Source organism: Cynoglossus semilaevis, chromosome 14, assembly GCF_000523025.1.
Source record: "Cynoglossus semilaevis isolate Cse_v1.0 chromosome 14, Cse_v1.0, whole genome shotgun sequence".
NCBI lineage: Eukaryota > Metazoa > Chordata > Actinopteri > Pleuronectiformes > Cynoglossidae > Cynoglossus > Cynoglossus semilaevis.
This window is the reverse complement of record NC_024320.1, coordinates 24,305,806-24,328,469: the sequence shown is the minus strand read 5'-3', so window position 1 is coordinate 24,328,469 and position 22,664 is coordinate 24,305,806. Positions and strand designations below refer to the sequence as shown.

Genomic DNA, 22,664 nt, shown 5'->3' with positions numbered 1-22,664 from the left:
CAAGAATCTCACAGGTGAAAGATGGATTTTTCATGTCAGGATGTTACAGAAAAATCTGAAACCTTGTACATAGAGTGTAAAATGTTTTATAATTTGCAGACTTGTCTTCAAAGTAAAACAAAACCCTCAAATTATTTTTTTTAAATAGCATTATCAGGATAAGGATGAGGATAAATAATGTAACTCTGTTATCTGTTGGTGTTTTATACCATAATTACATAATAATGCTCATTATTGTGTCACTCGTTCCCACTATTTTATGCCAACTTTATTATTATCACATTTTGCACTGCCACTTGATGTAAAATGCAGGAGCTCACAAACCCTGGTTCAGGGACCGGTGATGGTCCGTAGGTCATTTGGTATAGGGTCGCAGTGGGACTAAGTGGAAAAAAATCTACTTTAGTTTTACTAATTTACTTCATTCCAAAAATAATCCAGTCATATCCCTTTACTTTCATTCAAAGATAATCTGTCAATGTTTCAGAACAACAGGTCAAAGGTCATTCAGTCTCTGATACTGACAGAAGAAAGAACGGATTTTTGCCTTGCACTTTCATGACAAGACATGAAAATTATCGGTGACATTTTCAAAATGCTATGGCCAATCCCAACAGACAGTGGGTGTGTCCATCACCAGAACACACAGATTAGACCATAGGTCACGCCAGAGTCCAGTGCTAAACGGACTAAATGTTAGCTTTTTGTTTTTGGTCGCATTTTATTTGCGATCTTTAAAGAAGTCTTTATAGTTTAGTTTTACAAAGGAAATGCTTTTATACACTTTTTGTTGTGTGGAAAAATCCTGCTTAGAAAAACACTACAAACCATCATCACATTTTTATTTTGTGCACCCCCTAGTGACAGCTTGCATACCCAAAGAGGTATGGTATGGAGTGTACATGATATGGAATGCATTTAAATCGTGTTGAAATAAGAATTACAAGACAAAACTAACTGCTAATTGTATACACACCTATGGGAAACTTAGAGTAAACAATTACCTTTACCTGCTTGATTTATTTTTAAACTGCTGGGTAAAACTTATCAACATATCTGCGCAATGAAAAGACTTAGGTAACGGAACGTAGTGGAAAATATCGAGTTTGTTATTTTTCAAGGTGGATTACTGAATAATAACCTATTGACATTACCTTTGGCTGGTTGGCTCCATGTGCACAGGAAGAGTTCAGGACCTTGTGGTAGTAATGATATGCAGATGCTGCCCGCTGTTAGTGAAAACTCAACTGTGATCTCCACTAATGCGGTCGGAAAACAAACCACAGGGGCACAAGATATCTCAGGTTTCCCAATAGGCTTCTAGAATGATTGTGATGCTGATGTTGATATGGCTGGGGGGGGGGGGGGGTGGGGTGTGGGGGGGGCAGGGTAAAATGCTGGAGGACAGTTCTGACGTATCGATAGTTTTTTTTCTCCTGTTTTCTACTCATGGAAGTTGAAGAAAAATATAAGAGCAGATCCTGAAGGTAACAAAAAAAATCCTTCACTTGTCTATTATCTTTTTTTTCCTCCAACCTTAAATCCCATTGTCCAATCACTGGGCTCAGCTAATTGTGCAGCTCCTAAAAAAGACAACGATGACCCTGAGCTGATGAGACTCGTGGCCGTTCTAACCCGGGCGGGGGGGGGGGGGCACGTAGGGTCGGCTCAGATCAGATAAATGAGTTAAAACTGCCCTCCAACACTACTTGGTGCTACTTAAGTGCTTCAGAGGAGAGTGTGCTTAGCGACAGAGAACTGCAGTCTGGGTAATCTCCCACGGTGGCAGTTTAGTAAAGATTAAAAAGACAAACAGCTGCTGTGAGTGCAGCATAAACAGGCATCATGTAAATGAATGCAGATAAACATCAGGAACGGGAGGATCAGCTCAGAGAGAACGGTTTTAATTCAGGGCTAAAAAAAACCAAACAGCGACGTCACCGATTCAAACGTTGTTGTTGTTTTTTTTTTCCAAAGCCGCGGAGTTCGACGACAGCAAAGTAGCTCAGCGGTGGCTGTCACCTGCGCTCAGGTCAGAGGTTTGACTGCAGCCTGACAGGTGGGGAAACATTCATCTGCTGGATGTTTTGTACGACTGTGACATCCCCCCCCCCCCCCCAACCCTTTCTATTCGCCCCCCCCCCCCCCCCCCCCCCCCCCAAATGGGTCAAGACTTTCCCAGCTGTGGTCTATTCCAAGAAAAATGTAAAACTACAGTTATATACAGTGTGTAGATATATTCAAAGATATATTGTTTATAAAATAAACAAATAAAAACAAGTGTATGTGTTTTTTGTCATATTTAGGAAAGTTGATTTACTAAATAATAGTCTGTCATGACTAATCCATAGCTAGCCTGTGATTAATCAGATTTTAGCAGCCTTAATCAAAACCTTTGGTAAAAGACCATTTCCAGTTGAACCGTTAATAACCTCCCGGTGTCAGTGTGTAGTGTGGGGTTCAGAGCTCTGCTCACAGATGCTGTGCTTGACTTTTTCGTTTTTTTCGAGAGAACGAGGTTCGGACCTGAAAAAGAGCTGAACTGCTGTCAGTGTCACGGATCGCTGTTAACCTTTTCCTTGAATCGGAGGTGTACTGTACTAGTTGACAACAATCTCTCACCAGGACTGAACTGTGTGGGAGCTGCCGCTCAGTTTAACACGCCACAGCATCTGTTAAAGCTGTAGGTCTGCAGGCTGCGCCGATGGCTTGGCAGATCCAGAGCTGTTTAAATTCACAGATGGTTATCACATTTTCATCGTTTGTGAAAACATATCATCTCCTAATTTCATTTAATTTGAATGGGAGTTCCACATATTTCCATCTTTATCATCTGCCAAGTCAAAGTTTGACTGGTCACATGTTATATCATTTAAAGACACGCCAGCAATAGTCTGGGTGTAGAACGTGGATGTTGTTACTCAGGCTGGGTGGCTCCCTCTCACATTTTCACCACTTTTAAGGGTTCCCAAGACTGTTGGTGAAAGAGTGACTGAACAGTTAACTGTGTTTATATCACATTGTTAATTGTACTCCACTGCAGTGGATGATCGCTGCGCACACGGTGACATAGAAACTCTAGAAAATCTTTAAGTGAGGAGTATCATATGTGTGTGTGTGTGTGTGTTTTGACTGCAGTGATGACAAGAAGCAGAACAGCTTGTAGCTATTTGTACTCCCTCTGGGGTAAATAGCTACACTGAGCTTGGACCAGCTCCTGTTCCTCACTTATCTCGGTTTGGTCACAGATAAATTCCGTCAAACTACTTCACCACTGCTTTCACCGCGTCCTGAAAGCTATGAATTCAAAACAGTTCACAAAGGAGACTAATCATCAACTTTTATGAACATAAAATGTTTGTTCTTTTATACAAAATCGTAAGTAATGTTTTACTTACTGATCTTTAAATAGAGATTGTCTGAGAAGGCTGTGGCAGACACAAGTTCATAATTATAATAAAAGCCAAGGCTGAGCCAACGCCATCATAGATGTACTCACTGTAAAGAGCTCACATGCAAATTACATGGCTGAATGGGGAAAGTGAGCTTGTTAAGCGTGTCATTTTCTTAGTTTATAAGTCTTTAATTTCACCTTTTCTCTGCTCGCTTTCTCTCAGATCAGCCTTTAATTAAACTCCAGTTAATTACACTACTCTTGAGTGACTTTTTGTGTCCCAGCTGGGCATAGGGAGGAGAGGAATCTGGCAGAGCTAAAAGTAAACCAGCAGCTGACACCCAGACATTTAATGCTGCCCAAACTGAAAACCAGAGCTTTATGACTGCATCCTTCATCTGCAGACAGTTGGAGCTGGTGCAAGTGTAAAGTATGAGATCGGCGAAGATTACCTCTACACTGAGTCAACCTGACGGCTGAAACGTTTCTCTTTTTAATGTTATTTGGGTGTGTGGTATTTTGACAACTTAGAAAAAAAAAACAGAGAGAAATGACTAATAAGTAGTCAAGTTAGGTGTCTGAAAAGCAATAATAATACAATTAGATATTCACAGAATATCTACAGTGGAAAATACATATTAAAACATTTGTCCTCTCTATGGCCTGAATCTTTGGTTCTGTTTTTTTAGTATCAAAAAACGACCAGTATGACCAACACTGATATTCAGGTCTGGTCTGTTCAGCTCAGCACAAGTTTACAAAGACATATATAAAATTATATATATTTACATATAAGAATTTATATATAACTAAATCACTTTATTATGAGCCTGTTTGCATTGTTCATTTACAATATAATGTCAGCTAAGAATATATAAATACTACATGACTCACCTAGTCCTAATTGATACTTCCCTGAGTACCACCAGGGGTGGTAGTTATACCATAGTTTGAGAACCACTGCCATAAAAATACACTTTGTTTTAATCAATTCGGGCCAATGGTTAGGTCTAGCTTAAGGTTAGTTAAAAGTCTGACATGAAGTGTCTTCGTCGTATCGTCCACAAATGTCCCTCAACAGAGGCTAATGCCAGGAAACGTCAAACATTTTTCATCAGTTTTGTAGCATTTATCTGATCTCGACCAACGCTAACATTTAATTCTTGGCTCATAAGCTGAAAATGCTATAAAAATTGAATGATTGATTTAATAAGTTGAATGATTTATTAAAAGCAATTATTTGACTACATAAGATTAAGTTTAATTAACTCAAGTATCCCATATAACACACTGAACAATGGCTTCATGACTCTTAATAGTAAATCCATGCCATGTTCTTGCACGTATATTGCAACATAAGAGCTGATTGCATTCATATTCATCCATAATTAGGCTGTTACATTCTGTGATTTCCTCTTTCTAGCATCTTCAACATATCTCGGCAGCACATCTGTCTGTGACGGGGGAACCGTTGTGCTGCTGGGTGTTTTGTGGGCCTGGGCCCCCCCCCCCCCCCCGCAATCCATTTCGATGCGCTCCGCCCACCTGACCCCACACAAATAAATATGACCCCGCACAAATAACTATGACATGTCACCATTCAAAGCCTCCCATCATCCATTGTGCCAACACCACTGTCGTTCCGCAGGAGAACCGACGTGTGCACTCCACGGCAGTCATTCAAACGCTCGGACACTTCGCGCTTCCACCTCCTCCTTCGGCGGAAAAAAAGCCTTGATCTTTTGTTCAACCAAAGGAAAAGAAAAGTGCTCTTGCCATTTTCCAATTTCTACCTGCCAAGCTGCACCACAGCCACAGTCTGTCGGCAAGTCAATTTGCCAATCACAGCACACAGAGTCTGGGGGGAAGAGGAGTGTGTATCTGTACCTGTGTGTGTTGGTATTGTGTATCTATCACACACACACACACACACTCATACAGCTCAGTGTCCTTGTGTACTTTCTGTGGTGACGTCCATTACTCTACAGACCGTTGGAGCCATCAGTTGAGCACAGAAACACTGAGCTTATTTCAGTCTAAATGAATACAGTAACATCATAGTAATATATTGAATTTCTTTCACAGAATTAATACTCAGTAAACAAGTTGTATCTTCTAAATCTTCTTCTTTTAGTCATTACTAAATATATTCCTGACTGAATTTCTTTTTGTCAAGGATTATATATTTATATATATTATATATTTGCTTCTTGACCTAAAAAACTTATATACGTGACTATAATATTGTAACCTACCATAGATTCCAAGTGGACAAAATCAAAAGAATAACAACAAGAGAAAAGGTTTATAAATATATGTATAAATATATTACTATGTATAAATATATATATATGGATATATACATATATGGATATATACTGTATGTGTATATATGTACATATATACACATATATTTTTAAATATATTTACACACAAATATATGTAAATATATATTTTTCAAAAGTAAAAATAGATTAGCTGCCAGTAGAATTGGAGGAACACAGACACAGATCGACTTCAAAAAAATAAATGAAGAAGTAGAGGAGTAGAATGGTCACATGACCTCACCAGCTCAGGTCAACTGAAATCACTCCAGATTTCAGTTGACCTGAGCTGGTGTAACAACTGAAATCACTCCAGACATGTACGAGTCTAATGTCACTGCAGCCCTGCTCGAGTTCATGTGTTTTCTGTACATGTGTTTCTGACACGTCGGAATCTGTGACGGCAGGTGAATCGGAGGAAAAGAGTTTTCCTCCAGCAGAGTGTGTTTGCCATTTCATGGAGGCAGAGGAGTGCGGCTGTCACACTTAAAGCACTCAAGTAAAATAAGTGCAGATGGCATGAAAAGCCGTGGACAGTAAAAGGAAAGGTTTTTTGAAAAAAGCGAAAATTAAAATACAGCAAATATATATCCCTGTATCTGTCAGAGCGATTCATCACCAGGAGAAGAAAAAGGTGTCAGAAGTGAAGACAGGTTAAGTATCAGGTGGAGGTTTAATTCCTTACCTCTGGATTTCATCCCGATGAAACGGTTCTCTACGATGTCAATCCTGCCGACGCCGTGTTTGGCTCTGAGAGGAAGACGAGGACAGACAGACAACTGTGATTGGACAGCACTGACATATGACTGACACGTACACGTGATTTACACTTTCGTTTCATTTTGTTTAGATGTAAAAGTCACTTTGTCTTAGCAGGAATTATTTTCAATAAATGTATTTTCTTTTCACCATTTAACCAACTGAAATTGAAATTATTCTTGAGGTTAAGAAAAAGAAAAAAAACATTTTAGTTCTCCTTAATTTAATCACATAAGGTTGTGTCAAAGTTTCCGCTTTCATTATCAAAATAAAATCTCCAAAAATCTTTCTTTCAGTTTTGGGAGAAGAACGACGTCAGATGAAACTTTTCCAGATCATTTCAGCAAGTTTTCATTTCAACGTGGTTGAAAAATATGTTCATTTTGAAAGTTATAAAAACACAGCTCAACACAGTACGGTGATGAAACTGGTTAGAAATGTAGAAATGCTCCTTTACGTTGTCTTAGAACTTTTTGACCAAACAGAAATTAAAAACAGACAAAAAGATTTATACGGATTTTTTTATTATTATTATTATTTTTAAATCTAATTACTTAATTGAACAACATCATTTCTATACGATTTGTCTTTAACTGAACTTTTTTATATGATCTGTTGCTGTTATGATGACTGGACCAAACTCACACTCACCCAATCTGATTGAGGAGGGAGAAGATCTCCAGTGGGGAGTCCTTGGACACCGCCTCCTTCATGTTGGTCACTCTGACCGGTACACCTGGAGGACAAGGACAACGCAGTCAAGACAAAACCAACACGTCATCGTGACGAAGGACCGAGAAAGACAATTCTAGTTCAACTGTGCTGTTATGATGGAACAACAACAACAACAACAACAACAACAAAAAAACCCACAGACCAAACTCAGGTCTTTAAAAACAGCACGCTGTGTTTTGAAAAAAAAAAAAAAAAAAAATCTGACAAGTGCTCATTTTCTTAGCCTTTGAAATCAATAGTTGTCAGCTGAAAAAGAAAAGCATTACAAAAGGTGCTGCTGCTGAGAATGGCTAATAAATTCAAAGGCTCTGCTTATTTGAAGGCTGTGAAATTGTGGGCAGGCCGTTACCTAATTCAATTACACACGCAGAAATGTTAGCCCGTCTCTCTTTAGCACTCTGATTTTGTGTGTATGTATGTGTGTGTTTGTGTGTGTGTGTGTGCGCGGGGGACTTTGAGATCCATCAGATCCTGCGGAGATGTGCGAGGATTTCTACCTAAACTTTATCACTTTTTACCCAAACCACAGCTCTTCAGTCAAAGCCTCAAAAATAAGGTTTAGCATCGTTAGCTTGGACCGACACAGGGTCTGGCAAGGTCGTTGTTGTAGGCAGAAAGAGCTCTAATAGGCCCAAACACACACACACACACACACACATGCGTCTCCTACCAAGAGCCACTTAAACCCAGTTCCCATCAATCACTGTCACAGATCTGCTTATTCAACACGGGCCAAAGGTGGACGCAGCAAACAAACACAGACGTGTGTGAAAAAACAAGAGTGCGAGTTTGTGAGTGTGTGAGTGTGTGTTTGCTGGGTCTGTCACTACAGGTTTTGGTGTCACCACACAGCAGGTTCCCACTTGTTCTAGATGGTGGCCACATGGTGGCAGATGTTGGTAGAACGCTGGCCTTTACAGCAAGAAGATCCCTGGTGTGAGAGTTTCCATTCCTGGAGTTTCCATGTTCTCCCCGTGAGTGTGAATGTGAGTGTGAATGTGAGTGTGAATGTGAGTGTGAATGTGAGTGTGAGTGTGAGTGTGAGTGTGAATGTGAGTGTGAATGGTTGGTCGTCTCTGTATGTGGCCCTGAGATGGACTGGTGAACTGAACGTGAGTGAATCCCACCATTTCCCCGTAGATACTTGTGAATAATTGTGAAATCCCCCACGGTGAAAATATTTAATGTTTTTAGATTTTTAGAAAAAAAACTTGACACAGGTCAAAGGTTAAAGGTTAGTTCCCTAGGGTCAACTGTGTCTGATTTACAGAGTCCAATTTAGTCAATAGGATTAGGGGTTTTAGTACTTTACTTTAGTAAGTCAATAGGATTAGGGGTTTTAGTACTGCCTTTATCTAGGTTCATATATACATCATTCTATATATTCACACATATATATGATTTTATATATTAACATACATATATATAATAAATACAAGTGTATTATATATAAATCAAAATATATATATAAATATCAAAATAGATTTAAAAAAATAAATTAAGTTGCCCTGCTGTGACCCTTCTGCAATGACTCTATGCCTCCCAAGGGGGACCCGCCCCCCATTTTGGGAACCACTGCCTCAGAGATCGTCCCAAATGGGACAATTGTGTATGTGATGATTATGGAATTTAACTTGTAGAAAAGTCTCCACTCACTCACTCGCTCACTCACTCTCGCACTCTCTCACTCTCTGGGGCGATCACGCCCGTCAACACGCTCACAGACGTCAGTCGGAGCAGAGGAGTTCCTGCTCGCCCCTCGCCGACTGTTTACAATTCCCTGTTGGGACCGACGGACACGTGAAGGACTTGACAAATTTTGTTGGACAAGGGCTTTGTTGAGGCCCCGTTCACATGTTGCCGGAGCGGTGGCAGCTCCCATGGGAGAGAGAAGAAGTACCTATGGACGGAGTATTACTGAGGCCACGCCCCCCCACCCCCCCGGTACCTAATAATTAGATTAAACGTTCAAATAAATGAAGGTAACGTGGGAGTGAAGGGGCCGGCCCTGCGTTCCTGCGCTCGCTCTTTTCCCCTCGTGAGGGTTCTATCATCGGCTGAGGGGCTTTTTTTCTTCTCTCCATCCAGATCCTTTTCTCCGCTTCTCGCAGCCTAACAGGGCAGACAATGGGAGCGCAGACACAGTTGTAGGAAAAATTACTGCTTTACATTTTTCCTCTCTGTCTTCTTTTCCTCTCCACCTCTTTGGCATGAAAGGAGGGAGGGGTGATTTTCTTTTTTTTTTTTTTCTCTTTTTTTTTTTTTTGTCTTTTTTTTTTTTTTTTTGTCTTTTTTTTTTTTTCTTTTTTTTTCTCTTTTTTTTTTTTTTTTCTTTTTTTTTTTTTTTGTCTTTTTTTTTTTTTCTTTTTTTTTTTTTTTCTCTTTTTTTTTTTTTTTTTTCTTTTTTTTTTTTTCTTTTTTTTTTTTTTTTGTCTTTTTTTTTTTTTTTCTTTTTTTTTTTTTTTTCTCTTTTTTTTTTTTTTTTGTCTTTTTTTTTTTTTTTTGTCTTTTTTTTTTTTTGCTTTAAAAAAAAGTAACGGGAATGGAGTGTTTGACGGGGAAAAAAGGTTCCTGACGTTAAATATTCTTTTTTAATCAGTGAGAAAACTTTGGTGAGAAAGGCAGGGATGAAAAGGTGGGAGGGGGAATGAAACGAAACATTCTTGTGCTGATCTTGTGCTCAGAGGGAGGAGTAGGCTCGGGCCTTTGTGTGGACAACTAAAACATCTTTTGTCATTGGTCGCTCAATAAAGGCAAAGAATATGTGTGAAAATGGAGCGCAGGCCTGCGATGAACCCACACAACCGGACCGCGGCTTTACCACGGCATCACGCTTTTACAAAAGCCGAGGCGCTCATCCCCGTCTGAAACCACGCCAGGCCACTTGTTTTTATAGTTAAAACATTTTCTTCAGGGAGCTGGTAAAGTGAAGCTGGCAACCACTTCAAAAACAGCAGACGCAGATTCAGCTTCTGAAACAACAGCCCAGCTGAACTTTTAACAAAACTTTTATTAAAGTTGTTTTGTTTTGTTTTTTTAAACCTGAATTCACTCCCAGTTTTTAGAACTTCTTCTGTGTTTCACTAAATTCCGACGGGTTGATCAAGTCGTGGGTCCCTGTCACCGTCATCAGAGGAGTCCGTGTCTGAGCAGGAAATTGATGTTTGTGATCCTCAGCCACCAGCAGCGGACGGGGATGAAGGCACATCTGTGCCGTTGGCCTCAGGCTGGGACGTTTCTGGCCATTTTCACTTTGTGCAAACACATGACACTTTCCAGTGTTCAGCCCGGGCCTCGTGGCAGTATATCTAATGATTCCCTGCTCCCTCAGGGCACAGTGTATTAGCAGGACTTAATGCTTCCGGCCAGTGTGTGTGTGTGTGTGTGTGTGTGTGTGTGCCCCCCAGGCCAAACACAGCAGCTTTGGACAAAGTTAAGCAGTGAGGGGTTAAGGATAAGTCTGGGTGGTCAGGAATGGTGATAAAGTTTAGCCGGGTCAACACTGGAGCAGTGGCCCTGTGGCTATGAAGCTGAGAGTGGACACAGTGTGAAAATGGACTTGGGGAAGTGACATTAATTAAAAAAGGAAGGATCTTGAAAGTGTTCTGTTCTGGAATGTGTTCTTTGATCAAGTTTCCTCCAGCATCAAGTTTTCGTTTTAATCCAGAGAGAAATGTTAAAGTTTGGATGAAATCATCAAAGTCATCAGGTCAACATTTGACCTGGTAATTACCTGGTTACTAAGGCAACAGGTTAACTCTATTCTACACATGATCAAGTTACACATATATTGATCTCCAAATGACCTCATTTAGCCTAATTATTATTATTTACCCTACATTATATGTTGTTAATTACACCTGAAATGAAATGCAAACTGAAACACTAAGAATAAATTATTTTCTCTATTAATTTCCTCAATAATTAATGAACCTGAATTCTAAACTGATGACTACATCACACGTCACCTTTCACCCTGTCCTTAAAGTTAGACTTTTTAAAGAGCAAGTTGAATAATGTTGCTATTTAATAGGACTGTCCTGATTATATCTGGTAACTGATATTATTGGTCAATATTAGCATAAATATATAATAACGGTAAAAAATTGTTATCAGGTTTTTCCCCCTGACAATTATGCAATTCCTGGGTTTCGCCCAGATGATGTGACCTAACAGTGGTTTTGAAGTGAAAGTGAATGAATGTCACTGTGACACAGCACACAATAAAACATGTGCAGTGGTGCTGCACACGGTTGCAAATACCGCTATCGGTTGATATCGGAAATTAAGAGTTTGGACAATATCAGCGAAAAGATAATATCGGACGTTCCTACTTCTGAAGATCACAAATTGTCACATCTTTCCATTCACACCCACAGCTGCGAGTCTGAAACAACGAGAGTGGATGAGGAAGTCAACATAAGGGACACAGACCGTTTTTGAACTCTATCTCCAGTTGGTCAGGGTCGTTGGGGGAGTCTTTGGGGTCTGTGGTCATCAGGTACAGATCAGCTGGAGCGTGGTTCTGGAAGAACAACAAAAAGATAACCATTAACACATCATGTATGAACACATGGTTCTGCAATTGATTCATTATTTATTTAAGTCACGTAAGTATTGTTTATTGTTGTGAAATAGAGAAAACCTTTTTTTTTCAGGTTGAGATACTCTGCTCCATGGACTTTAAAGCTCCCGCGGGCCGTACAAAATGACTTGGCGGGCCAAATTTGGCCCCTGGGCCTTGAGTTAGACACATGTGCTTTGTAGTATAGACAGTGATGATTCTGGTTACAAATGTTAGAATTAAAAATGTCACAAACAATTGAAAAAGATAGTAGAGAAGTAGACAAATAAGGTAAATAAAAAGATAAAAAGTAGGGGGCAGTATTTCACAACTCCTGGACATTCAACCCTGGGAAACAAATTCGCTACATTCAGTGTTAACCTCCTCCTTCTCCTTCTCTTCAAAGACACATTTTGATCAACGACCTCAGAGTCTGAGCCTTCAGTCCACTACAGAAAACTGCTGTCATTTTCCAGTTGGTAGGAGTCACTTTTTTTTTTTTTTTTTTTTTGGGTAAGTCGTGTTCAGGGACGTAAATGATTGCAGTCCCACGTGTCCGCGCGGCGACGTGGCCCGACAATTGGAAGGCATTAGGACGAGCCGGTGACCAGTGTCTTCTGAGCTGAGCCTAAATTGCAGGGCGACTACGCAAAATAACTGCCGGGTGCATTTAAACGGAAAGCTTTACCAGACACTAAATCATCATACAATAACTAATCGGCATCCGCTCGCCGTCCGTCAGAGAGGAGAGAACAATCACTTTCCTTCCTTTTAACTGAACACTGAAATTGAGTGAGGAGGCGGTCGTCTTCCCTCTCCATTATTTTCTGCCTCAGAGCCTTGAATGAAGCCAAATGAGAGCGAACAAGAGAGCGGAGAAATCACCACCTTAAAAGCGTTTTGAGGCAAACACTGAAGGAGGAACGGTGATCTGCATCTTAAACAGTACAGTACGAGATCATGTGTCCCGTTTCTTAGCAGACCTTTGGCAGTTTAAGACATTTGTTTCAGTTGCCCTGTCACCTACATCATGCAGATCCTTGGGAAGTAAACATTTCGGGAGACTCTTCATACGGTCAGTGCAGAGTTAGCTGCTCTGTGTGTTTGTACGGGTTGGGTATAAAAGGAGCACAAACCAAAGGTTTGGTCTTTAGTAAGTAACAGCAGCTACTACCTCGATGTTAGCAAGAGAACAGTGACTGACAATAAAAATATTTTTAGGCCAAGATGGTAAAAATTAGGGTTGGGACTATTTACAGTTAGTTTACTTTTTCAACCGATACAGTTACCCCCAAAACTGTGATAAACGTATTATCATACAGTTACCCCCAAAACTGTGATAAACGTCCCAGGACCCCACGAGTGATTCCAACATATTTAGTTTTTTGGCCACATATTAGGTTTTCATATTATTTGTCAGCTTTTATGTTGTGTATTTTCATATTTATATATTTCTATATTTAGACTAACTTTTTTACTTTTTTTTTTAACTACTTTGACTGTTTTATATCACTGCTAATGCTTCTTAGCCACACTAAGGAGGCAAGAATGTAAGTTAATGTATTTATGTACGTTAACAACGTATGTTTCGACCTGAAACGGCAGCTCGCCCCGAGGTTGTACCACCTTGGTCGTTACATGCGTATCGTATGATGACGATAAAGGAATCTGTATCTTTGTCTTTACATTTCTGTTCATTAAGCCAAGTGTAGGACCTGCTGCTGAATGTGCATGACCTTTGCATCTCCATTCTTCCATTACTACATGTAGCCAATCATGCCTTGCTTTAAATAGTACGGACCCCACAGCCTTCCTAAAATATTTTATTTTTCCTATTTTTTTTTTACTTGATGAACTCTTCCGAAATGTGAGAAAGTACATTTGAGAAATATAGGAATAAATAAGATGGAATAAATTTGAACAAATATATATCTGAGTTTGAAAAACCATTTTCATTCTGATTGGCCCCAGAATCATGCAGCATTTCAACCATTACCACTAAATCCTCTGAACCCATGAGACAAAGACACACACAGGCTACGGCTGCACACACACACACACACACACACACACACACACACAAAAAGGAAAAGTACGGTAATACGACAGTTTCCAGTGAGCCACAGATCAATGCATTTCAATTCAACCCCCTGCAGGTGGACCTGTCCTAACGCTGTGGCCCTGAAAGAGAGGAAAAGGTAGAGATAGAGGCGGCGAGGGGGGGAAAGGTATTGGTGGGAAATGGGGCGTGAAGCGCACCATCGTGTCGCACAGAGCCGCTCCGTCGGCACTCTCTGCCTCTTTTATATTGTTGTGCTAAACATGGCCCATGTGGCAAAGAAGGAGGCTGACACATGAACTTAAGGCAAGTAAATTTCTATCTTTCCACATATTAGTTGCCTCATTGGTTTTCAATCGGAGCCAACGGGGCCAAAAAAGCAGAGGTGGCAGGAGGGGGGAGAGCAGGGGGGGGTGAGGGGAGGGGGAGTGTTGAGAGGGCGATAGCAGAGAAACGAACGGTAAAAACATTTTTGGTGCAATGGCTCGGAAATGACACTTAAATCACCATGTTTCAAGACGGCGCCGCTGTTTAAAATGTAAAAAAAAAAAAAAAAAAAAAAAGAAGAAAACGTTCAATTGAGACAGGAATAAAAAATGATGCACTGGAGATGACATTTATATTTTTAACAGCCGGGACGTTGTGGCTGACGTTAAACTGCCTCAGACGGACTGAACCGCAGCACGGAGGCAGAGACCCACGGGTGAAGACGCCCACATTTCCAGGTAGGTCAGACCGATGAGACCTGAGGGCAGCGAAGGCACACATGACAAACGCTGACCTCTCTGCCTCACAGCACACATTCTAATGCACACTTACACCGACAACACCACTTCCTTCCCCTGCAGGCAGCCCCGCTCATCCATCTCTGCAGCCAACCAGCCGTGCGACCGGCAGAAAAACAAGTCTCACTTCCTCTTCAGGTGACCACGGAGCTGGCATTACGCTTCCTAACACGGGCAGTGGCCCGGTGGATCAAGGGATCAAAGGGCAGAGCGGGCCTGAGGAGGCTGACTGACGGAGGCCGTAATTAAGACAGAGGTGATGTTCTAATGACACAGGACGAGTGTCAGTCGGCCTCAGGCGCAGCACCGACTGCTCAAGTGTGGAGAGAGTGGAGAGAGAGAGAATCGTGGCCACAATTAGTCAAACTTCTATCATTTGATTTAATATCAACTGTTATTCAGTAACCACTGGTTCATTCACTCCTCTGTCACATTCAAGATGAACTTCCTGTTGATACTGAAGCTGTGTATTGGCTACTATTGGACTTATTTGACCTTTGTTCAGTTACAACTTATCTTACCAAACATTGGGATGGACCCTCTAGGGCAGGGGTCCATATGTCCGTATGTCATTTGGTACTGGGCCACAGTGAGAAAATATACTTCAGTTTAATAACCGGCTTCATTCTAAAATTATCCAGTCATATCCTTTTTCTGTTTTTCGGTTCAAATTAACAGGTCAAAGGTAATTCAGACTCTGACACTGACAGAAGAAAGTCTGAAAGAGGTTTGATTTAGAAAATGTAATAATCATTCAACGATAGTGAGGTATTACCAGTTCACAGTAATGGCTGATACCAAAACAGTTTTTCACAGGTTTATTTCCAGATTGTTTTTTAATTATTCTTCAGAATTTCATCCTTTTAAAAATCTAGGCAAATTGTAAAAGCCAGTATTTGACAACAGTTTTTTTAATCTTTCTGAAAATGTAATGACAAAACCAATCAGCTGTTATCCTGACTGTAGTTGAATAATTATCTTTGTTTCATTTGTCACTTTAGAATTTCACGTCTTGGTAAATTTGATGAAGTATTAGCCAGTACAGGGGTCGCAACGGTGCCTACATTTGATTTTTGGCTACTTTTGTTTTTTCCGAGGGTTTCAGGAGCTTCTAAAATATCTGCTGACGGCCTGTAACAAGTGAGACACTGGACACATCTGGTCTTGATGAAAAAGGCTTCGTCTGGACTTTATCTCTGTGTAAATGAACAGGAGCAACACTGTGTGCTAACAGGTCATGTTCTGCAGGTTTGAGGTGCTGGAAAAGCTTATAAAATAAATATTGAAAGTCTTCAAACTGGTTAATGTGGCCACTGAGATAATTAAAAAAAAAAAACCTTTGTGCCAGGGTCATCAGAGTCTCAGGGCTATCAGGGAGGATGTGGTGTTAATCACAGAGTAACCTGAACTCTGCTGAGGCTCATCAATAGGAGAACATATGAGCGACCATTTGGACATTTCCTAATCTGAGTGTGTCGAGCAGAGAGGAGCCTTTGTACCACAGGTGGGGGCGGGGGGGCTGTGAATAGTCGGGGTCCACCCTGAGCCTGCAGGGCTGTAACTGGAGGAGAGAAAGGAGCTGATACAGAGGAGATACTTAGAACAAGAAGACCCCTTCAAGACGACCTTTGAGGTGGATTAGAATCTGACAAGTCGCTTTGAAATTCACTTTTTTTAATTTTTTTTTTTTGGCTTCTCTGTTTATATTTGTCACTTTATATCACGGTCCACTTTAAACCTGAATTGAACGACCACGAAAAAGAGAAGGGAAAAAGTATTTTGGTCGGGTCTGAATCTAACCAGCAATATCAGCACCTCATTTTCAAGGATCCGACCATCTCTGTGCGTCTGAGTTAATGTATTCACCACACTGACGCCACCGACCCATAAATATTTCATTGTATTTAACGGTAATTGATTCAATATTGGAGTGAAAAGACCAAGACAAAACCCCTGAATGAAATCAGTCACACGCTACAGTCATCACACATTTCTGCGCTGGTTTGGTCTCATTCTTTTCAAAACATTTCTCCACAGGCCACTAAAGAGGCAGCAGAGGGGTGGGAAAGCAAGAGCGAGAGAGATAGAGGCAGAGAGAGAGAGAGGCAGAGAGAGAGAGAGAGAGGTTTGGGAGTTACAGTGGCCCTGCCCTTGTAGCTCCACTCCAGCAGTGCGGGACCCCTCGCCTCCCTGTGATACCCCTTCCATTGGGGACTCATCTGTCTGGCGCACTGTCTTTGTACTTTACTGTTACTGATGACATTTTGGTGTCACGGTGTCACGATGAAATGGCTCCCCTCCCACGTCGCAGCCCGCGGCAGCAAAACTTGCGGAACAATAAAGTCCCGAAAGAGCTGGGGCTGGAGCCCAGGAGGCCCAGGCTGGGCACAACGCCCTAACCCTCCCCCTCCCTCCCCAGCTCCCATGAAATCGGGAATTAGTCGAAGCGTTGCTGACGACAAGTCAGTGTCTGTGTGTCCCGGGCTATTTCCCAGGGCCCGGCGAGGACCAGGGGTAAAGACAGACACAGAAACAGACACAGGGACCGAGGGATGGGCTCTTCAGGGGTCACTGGGGCCAACCTGTACGTACTGCCCTGACCTCGGACCTCTGCTGAGATCAAACCGCCTCAGCCCTGACACTGTGGGAGACTCGAATCACAGCTTGCGTGAGTGACGTGGGGCAGTGGTCGGCGTAACGCCATGTTATTTTTACAGTTTTTTTTTTAGTGTCTGCCGTCGTTGAGGAAGTGACAGCTGACGTTTAACGTGAAATATTCGTCCAAATGCTTATTTGGCAACAGGTGTGAACGGAAGTGTGAATCATTAATTGTCTCTGTCTGTCTATTATAGGTCAGGGGGGTCAAACTCATTTTCACCAGGGGGGGGGCACATCAGTAATACAGTTCCCCTTAAAGGGCCGGTTGTAACTGTAAGGCTGAACAAATGTGACTACTCCATAATGGAGAAATCCAAATGTAGGGACATGCAGAATGACTTGGCGGGCCACATTTGGCCCACGGGCCTCGAGTTTGACACATGTATATTATAGCCCTACGAACAGCTCAACTTATCTGTTTTGCTTCATATTAGTGTCGTCCATCTTTGTTGTCTGTGTCTGCAGTTTATTTCTTATTTCATCAGTTGGCCACATTTTTGCAGCCACTTTAGAACAGAGTTCAGAAAACAAACAAACAAACACATTTCTTGTATTTGTCTGTTGTAATACTCCGTCACCAAAGTCAATTCAGATTCTAAACTGGTTCTTACCTTGGGATTCTCAAGAATGCCGGACTCGTAGCTGTGGAAAAAATAATCCATTGGGCCCATTAGTGTCCTTTGGTTTCTCAACACCACGATATAAAACTGAGCAGATGTCCGACTCACCTGATGTGCATGAAGTTGGCATCCATGCTCCAAGGAGCTTTAGGAGTCACAGGCACCGGGATGTCGTGCTTCTAAAGTGTCACAAAGGAGGGAAAGAAAAAAAAAAGCTTTCAGATTTTCAGGAGTTTGTACATATTCAACACAAGTGAATGTGTTTTAAAAAAACCCACTGTATTGATTTAAAACACATGTATGTGTGTTTTAAAAGCAGGTTAGTCGTTCAGTCCAAATTTCTCAATGAACCAAGTCGATGTCGTTGAAATATCATGACCGCCCTCTAGTGGGCAAAAGTAGGCGGAAGTTCGATCTGAGAGAAATGAACACAAATACTACAAAACCACGAACAGATACTTCACACCATGATTGATACCGGTTCATTCATTCATTTATATTTTATATTCTCTTCAGGGAACACGGTGGTTCAACAGGCCCTCGTATTAATAGTATAAATATAAACAACCATTCACACTCACATTGACACCTGGACTGGGAGGAAATACACACACACGAGCCGAACATGCTAACTCCATACAGAGAGACTGTCCGTTACCAGTGGGACTTGAACCTGTGACGTTGGTGCTGTAAGGCCCTAACACCACTGCCCCTGTGTCTGTGGTGAACACATTTTTATTGATTTATTTTAAACACAGTAAATGACGTCTGTGGCTAACACACACACGTGTAAAAGAAACAATCATGTTTACTGATCCTGGAGAGAAATGGTTTGTGGACTGTCTGAAAATTAAAACACATTTTCTTTGTTTTTGTTTACAAAATTGTGAACTGTTACAACAGAAAGAATGTGTTTTTGTTGACATCCGTTACCTGTGCGTATTCCATCAGGTCGACTCTTCCCCTGAAACGGCCATAAAACTCAGGAATCCTCCAGGGTGCGATGATCTGAGCAGATAAATAAACAACAATTTATTCGCTCATTACTTTGTCTTAACATAAAAAAACACGTATTCGTTTCGTTAAATTAAAAAGACTCACCTTAACTTCCGGGTAGAGGGCGTAACACGTGAGCTCAAAGCGGACCTGGTCGTTACCCTGAAAAATAAAGAAGCAGAGAATCAGTACATCTTCGCGGTATTTCAAACTTTTAGTCGATGAGTGTAATCTGAAAAGTTGGTGTTTGTCGCCACCTAGTGACCAAATACGGACTGTGATGCAGTGGCGGTCTCTGCATAGTTGGCGACCACATCGTGTTGTTCGTTTTAAAAACAAAGAAACCGCCCAAACCAAATACGGACTGTGATGCAGTGGCGTTCTCTGCCTAGTCTGCCTAAACTCTGAATTTTGACAGAATTTTTTTTTATTTTGAATGGAGAAAAAGCAGTTTTGTGGAACGAACCGTTCATTTTCAGAAATTGTTTTGCTAGTGGTAAATGCTACAAATGTAACTCTAGTTGTGTATAATATAAAGTAGCTCTCGTGTTTATTGTGGCGGGAGAGGGGAATGTTCTGGAATGTTATTTTATTTCATAGTTCTCCACCAGACAGCGGTGGGTTTTGCGGTGGGGGTCCGGACAATACTTCTCCATATTTCTTAACACTCGGAGACATGTTTATCTGTCCACAACATCCAGCATTGACAGCGTCAGCTTTATTTAAAGTCAAAACTGCTTTAGCTGCACTTTTACAGTGTGTTTGTGTGAGACAGAGAGAGAATATTTGATTCTGCTCGTTATTATTTTTATATATACTGTATATATTATTATTATTTTAACCTGTACATAAAAAGGACACAGCAACATGTGTCTTTTGGCAACGTTAATCGGGTTATTAAATAATTAAAGGATCTTTAATTTTAACAAACACTTGGAGACATTCCTTCACACACACACACACACACACTGAGGTTCTCTTATATTTTGAGGAACTTTAAAATAATGCTGTTGATGCAGAAAAAAAAAGTTTTTTTCCTCTAATACAGTAGATCTGACGTCCTGAAACATTCGTTTTGCGTATCATTATTCTTGTTTGTCATAATTTCACCCTCACAGTCTTCAGCGTGTATTCTTGGATCAGAATATTTTTTTCCCTCTGTGATACTTTTGTTTTATTTTATGAACTGAATTCTACTGTGTGCATACTTGTTTCTTTTCCTTCTTACTACAGGACCTTCTTTAGTTCAATACATTCCAGGTTAAATTGGTCAATATTTAGCCTGATTAACCATGTGGCCTCAGGTCCAGTTCACGTGTTGACAACCTTTAGCCTTTGACCTGCTGAATCATGTAAAATGTGTTCAACTATTTTTAGGTTGCTGTACAAATACTGCAGTACATCTTAGTTGAACAGATGCTTTGTTTTCAGCACTTTATATCTTTTTTTTTAGTGTCTGTGGAAAAAGTTTTTCCCACGTTCTGTTTCAACACCTGAATGTCACTTAGGCTACTTGGGGACCTGACTTTGGTTGGGTCACAGCCAACGTTTTTAGGTGCATACTGCCACCTGCTGTACTAGAGTGTGTAGTGTCACGGTATGACCACTGACTTTTTGAAATACTGCCGCCTACTCCTTACGGCTTGACTCATTTTGTTTTTCAACCGATGTGAATTGTCACTCATTTGTGATACTTTCTAAATGATTCATGATGCATCCCGACTGATGACCGACGTGTCACTTCACTAAACATGAGCACCACCTATTGAACATATACTGTATCTCAACAGTGTAGACTACTGATCAGTGTTTGTCCTCATACATTGCAGGGTCCATGTTCCGTGTCCACCTTACCTTTCCTGTGGCGCCATGGGACACGAACTGAGCACCTTCCTTTTTGGCAATTTCTACTTGATGGCGTGCAATACAGGGTCGTGCTATCGAAGTACCCAGCAGGTAGCGGTCTTCATAGACAGCGTTGGCCTGGACGGCCGGCCAGATGAAGTCCTTTACGAACTCCGCACGTATGTCTTCGATGTAGACCTGCACAGGGGACACGAGGCAGGACCAGGAGAGTTGATGTTAGGTGCAAGTGGGAGAACTTTAAAATGAAATGATATACTCATTAAAAACAAATTCGTAATCGCGATTAATCGTGCCCGTAATTAATCATCAACAAGTCTAAGCCTGTAATTACCACAAACGCTTCAATATGACCACAACCGCAAAAACATTTCCTAAAACAGTTTTTGATCTTTTTCACCTTCTTTGCGCCCAGTTTTACAGCCTTGGCCCGAGCAGCTTCGAAGTCTTCATCTTGTCCAATGTTGGCCTGGAAAAAGAACAAACAGACAAACATCACGTCAACGGACACCAGGAGCTCTGCAGCCTCATAATGATAATGAAGCCCCAACACATGTCACCACAAATGGGTTTTAAATTCAATTGTACAACAAGAATACGGTCCGGATCGTGCACAGAGGAGAAACTCCGATATCTTCACAGCTAAAACAAGCAAGTATTTGTTTTCTTTTCATCGTAGATCAAAACGGATTTTAATGAATGATGTCAAATTTTTTTTATAGATCCTCATTTCATTCTATTTTTCTGACGCACTATTGATCTTTTACTAGCCTCAGGCATGGGCTCAGTAACTAGTTTTTACAACAGGCCTTGCCAACTATAGGCTGTATATTTAATAAGTGCATTATTTAAAGTTAGTAACATCACACCGTATACCTCCTCATAGTCAACAGCCTCTTACTGGCCCATCCCCCACATATTTGATGAATAAAGTCCAAGCACGTGAGAACCTGCCTGCGGTGCACTTCTAAATCACCCCTGGCCCCCCCTCCCCCACTTCGCTGAACAAACCCCAGGTATTTACACGGCCATTGTTGGGCCACTGTATTGCCGGGTTTGCACAAACGTGTCTGATGCAGCGAACTGCTGGTAAAGACAGAGTGTAAAACACATGTCCAGCACCTCCTGCTGCACACAAACACACTACTTCTGAGGGCTTTACCAGGAAGGCGATGACGTCGTAGCCCTGTTCCTTCAGCCAGACCAGAATACAGGACGTGTCCAGTCCACCGCTGTAGGCCAGAACCACCGTTCCTTTAGACATGACGAAGGCTGTTGGATGTGACGGAGGAAAAACTGTGGAGAGGCAGGACAGTCTGTTAATGCCTAACAACACGTAGTACCTCAGAAACTGTGTTGAGATAAAAAAAAAAAAAAAAACACAAGGCATACATAAAAAAAATATCTAAAACTAACTAATAAATATAGAATGTCCATAATAAACTAGTACCTGCTTCATCTATGAATTTGGTCAAACATACAGAGCAATGAAACTTTATTCTTAATCTTAAACACTTTAGAGAATAAATGGTAGAAAATCCATCAATCATTAGAAGGAAACATCTCTGTCAAACCTAAGCCGCATATTCAGGTCACAGATGAAAAGAAAGGCATTTTTGGAACGTTTCTGTCAAAGAGTAACAAATAAAACTCAATGTTTAATTAGTTTATTTTTACTGTGCCAAATACCAGGTAAGATATTTTATATTCTCCATCCAAATCACCTACACAAATCATTCTACATTCTTCCAGATCGTTTTAAAAGCTGGACTAGTTTCAAAATATTTGCAGGTGTCCTTACAAGTTTCTTTTACTTCATTTTGATTCAAATATAGTGAATTTTAAAGTAACAATTTTCCATTTGGATCCCATGACATGCCCCTAATGTATTTTATTTCTGTATGTTT

General features: G+C 41.0%; 1 protein-coding gene across 1 annotated transcript in view; it reads right to left on the bottom strand.

The window, feature by feature from the left end:
• Positions 1 to 6,305: 6,305 nt before the first annotated feature.
• The window catches only part of ass1 (argininosuccinate synthase 1), a 17,536-nt gene continuing 1,177 nt past the window's right edge, over positions 6,306 to 22,664 (bottom strand). Inside the window, exons 2-11 of the mRNA XM_025062728.1 lie at positions 21,920 to 22,053; positions 21,158 to 21,226; positions 20,749 to 20,937; positions 19,000 to 19,056; positions 18,832 to 18,906; positions 18,007 to 18,077; positions 17,890 to 17,920; positions 11,647 to 11,737; positions 7,129 to 7,213; positions 6,306 to 6,468 (exon numbers count right to left, since the gene is read on the bottom strand). Of these exons, the coding sequence (XP_024918496.1) occupies positions 6,321 to 6,468; positions 7,129 to 7,213; positions 11,647 to 11,737; positions 17,890 to 17,920; positions 18,007 to 18,077; positions 18,832 to 18,906; positions 19,000 to 19,056; positions 20,749 to 20,937; positions 21,158 to 21,226; positions 21,920 to 22,021 (918 nt within the window). The 5' untranslated portion in view covers positions 22,022 to 22,053 and the 3' untranslated portion in view covers positions 6,306 to 6,320. The remainder of the gene's footprint in view (positions 6,469 to 7,128; positions 7,214 to 11,646; positions 11,738 to 17,889; positions 17,921 to 18,006; positions 18,078 to 18,831; positions 18,907 to 18,999; positions 19,057 to 20,748; positions 20,938 to 21,157; positions 21,227 to 21,919; positions 22,054 to 22,664) is intronic.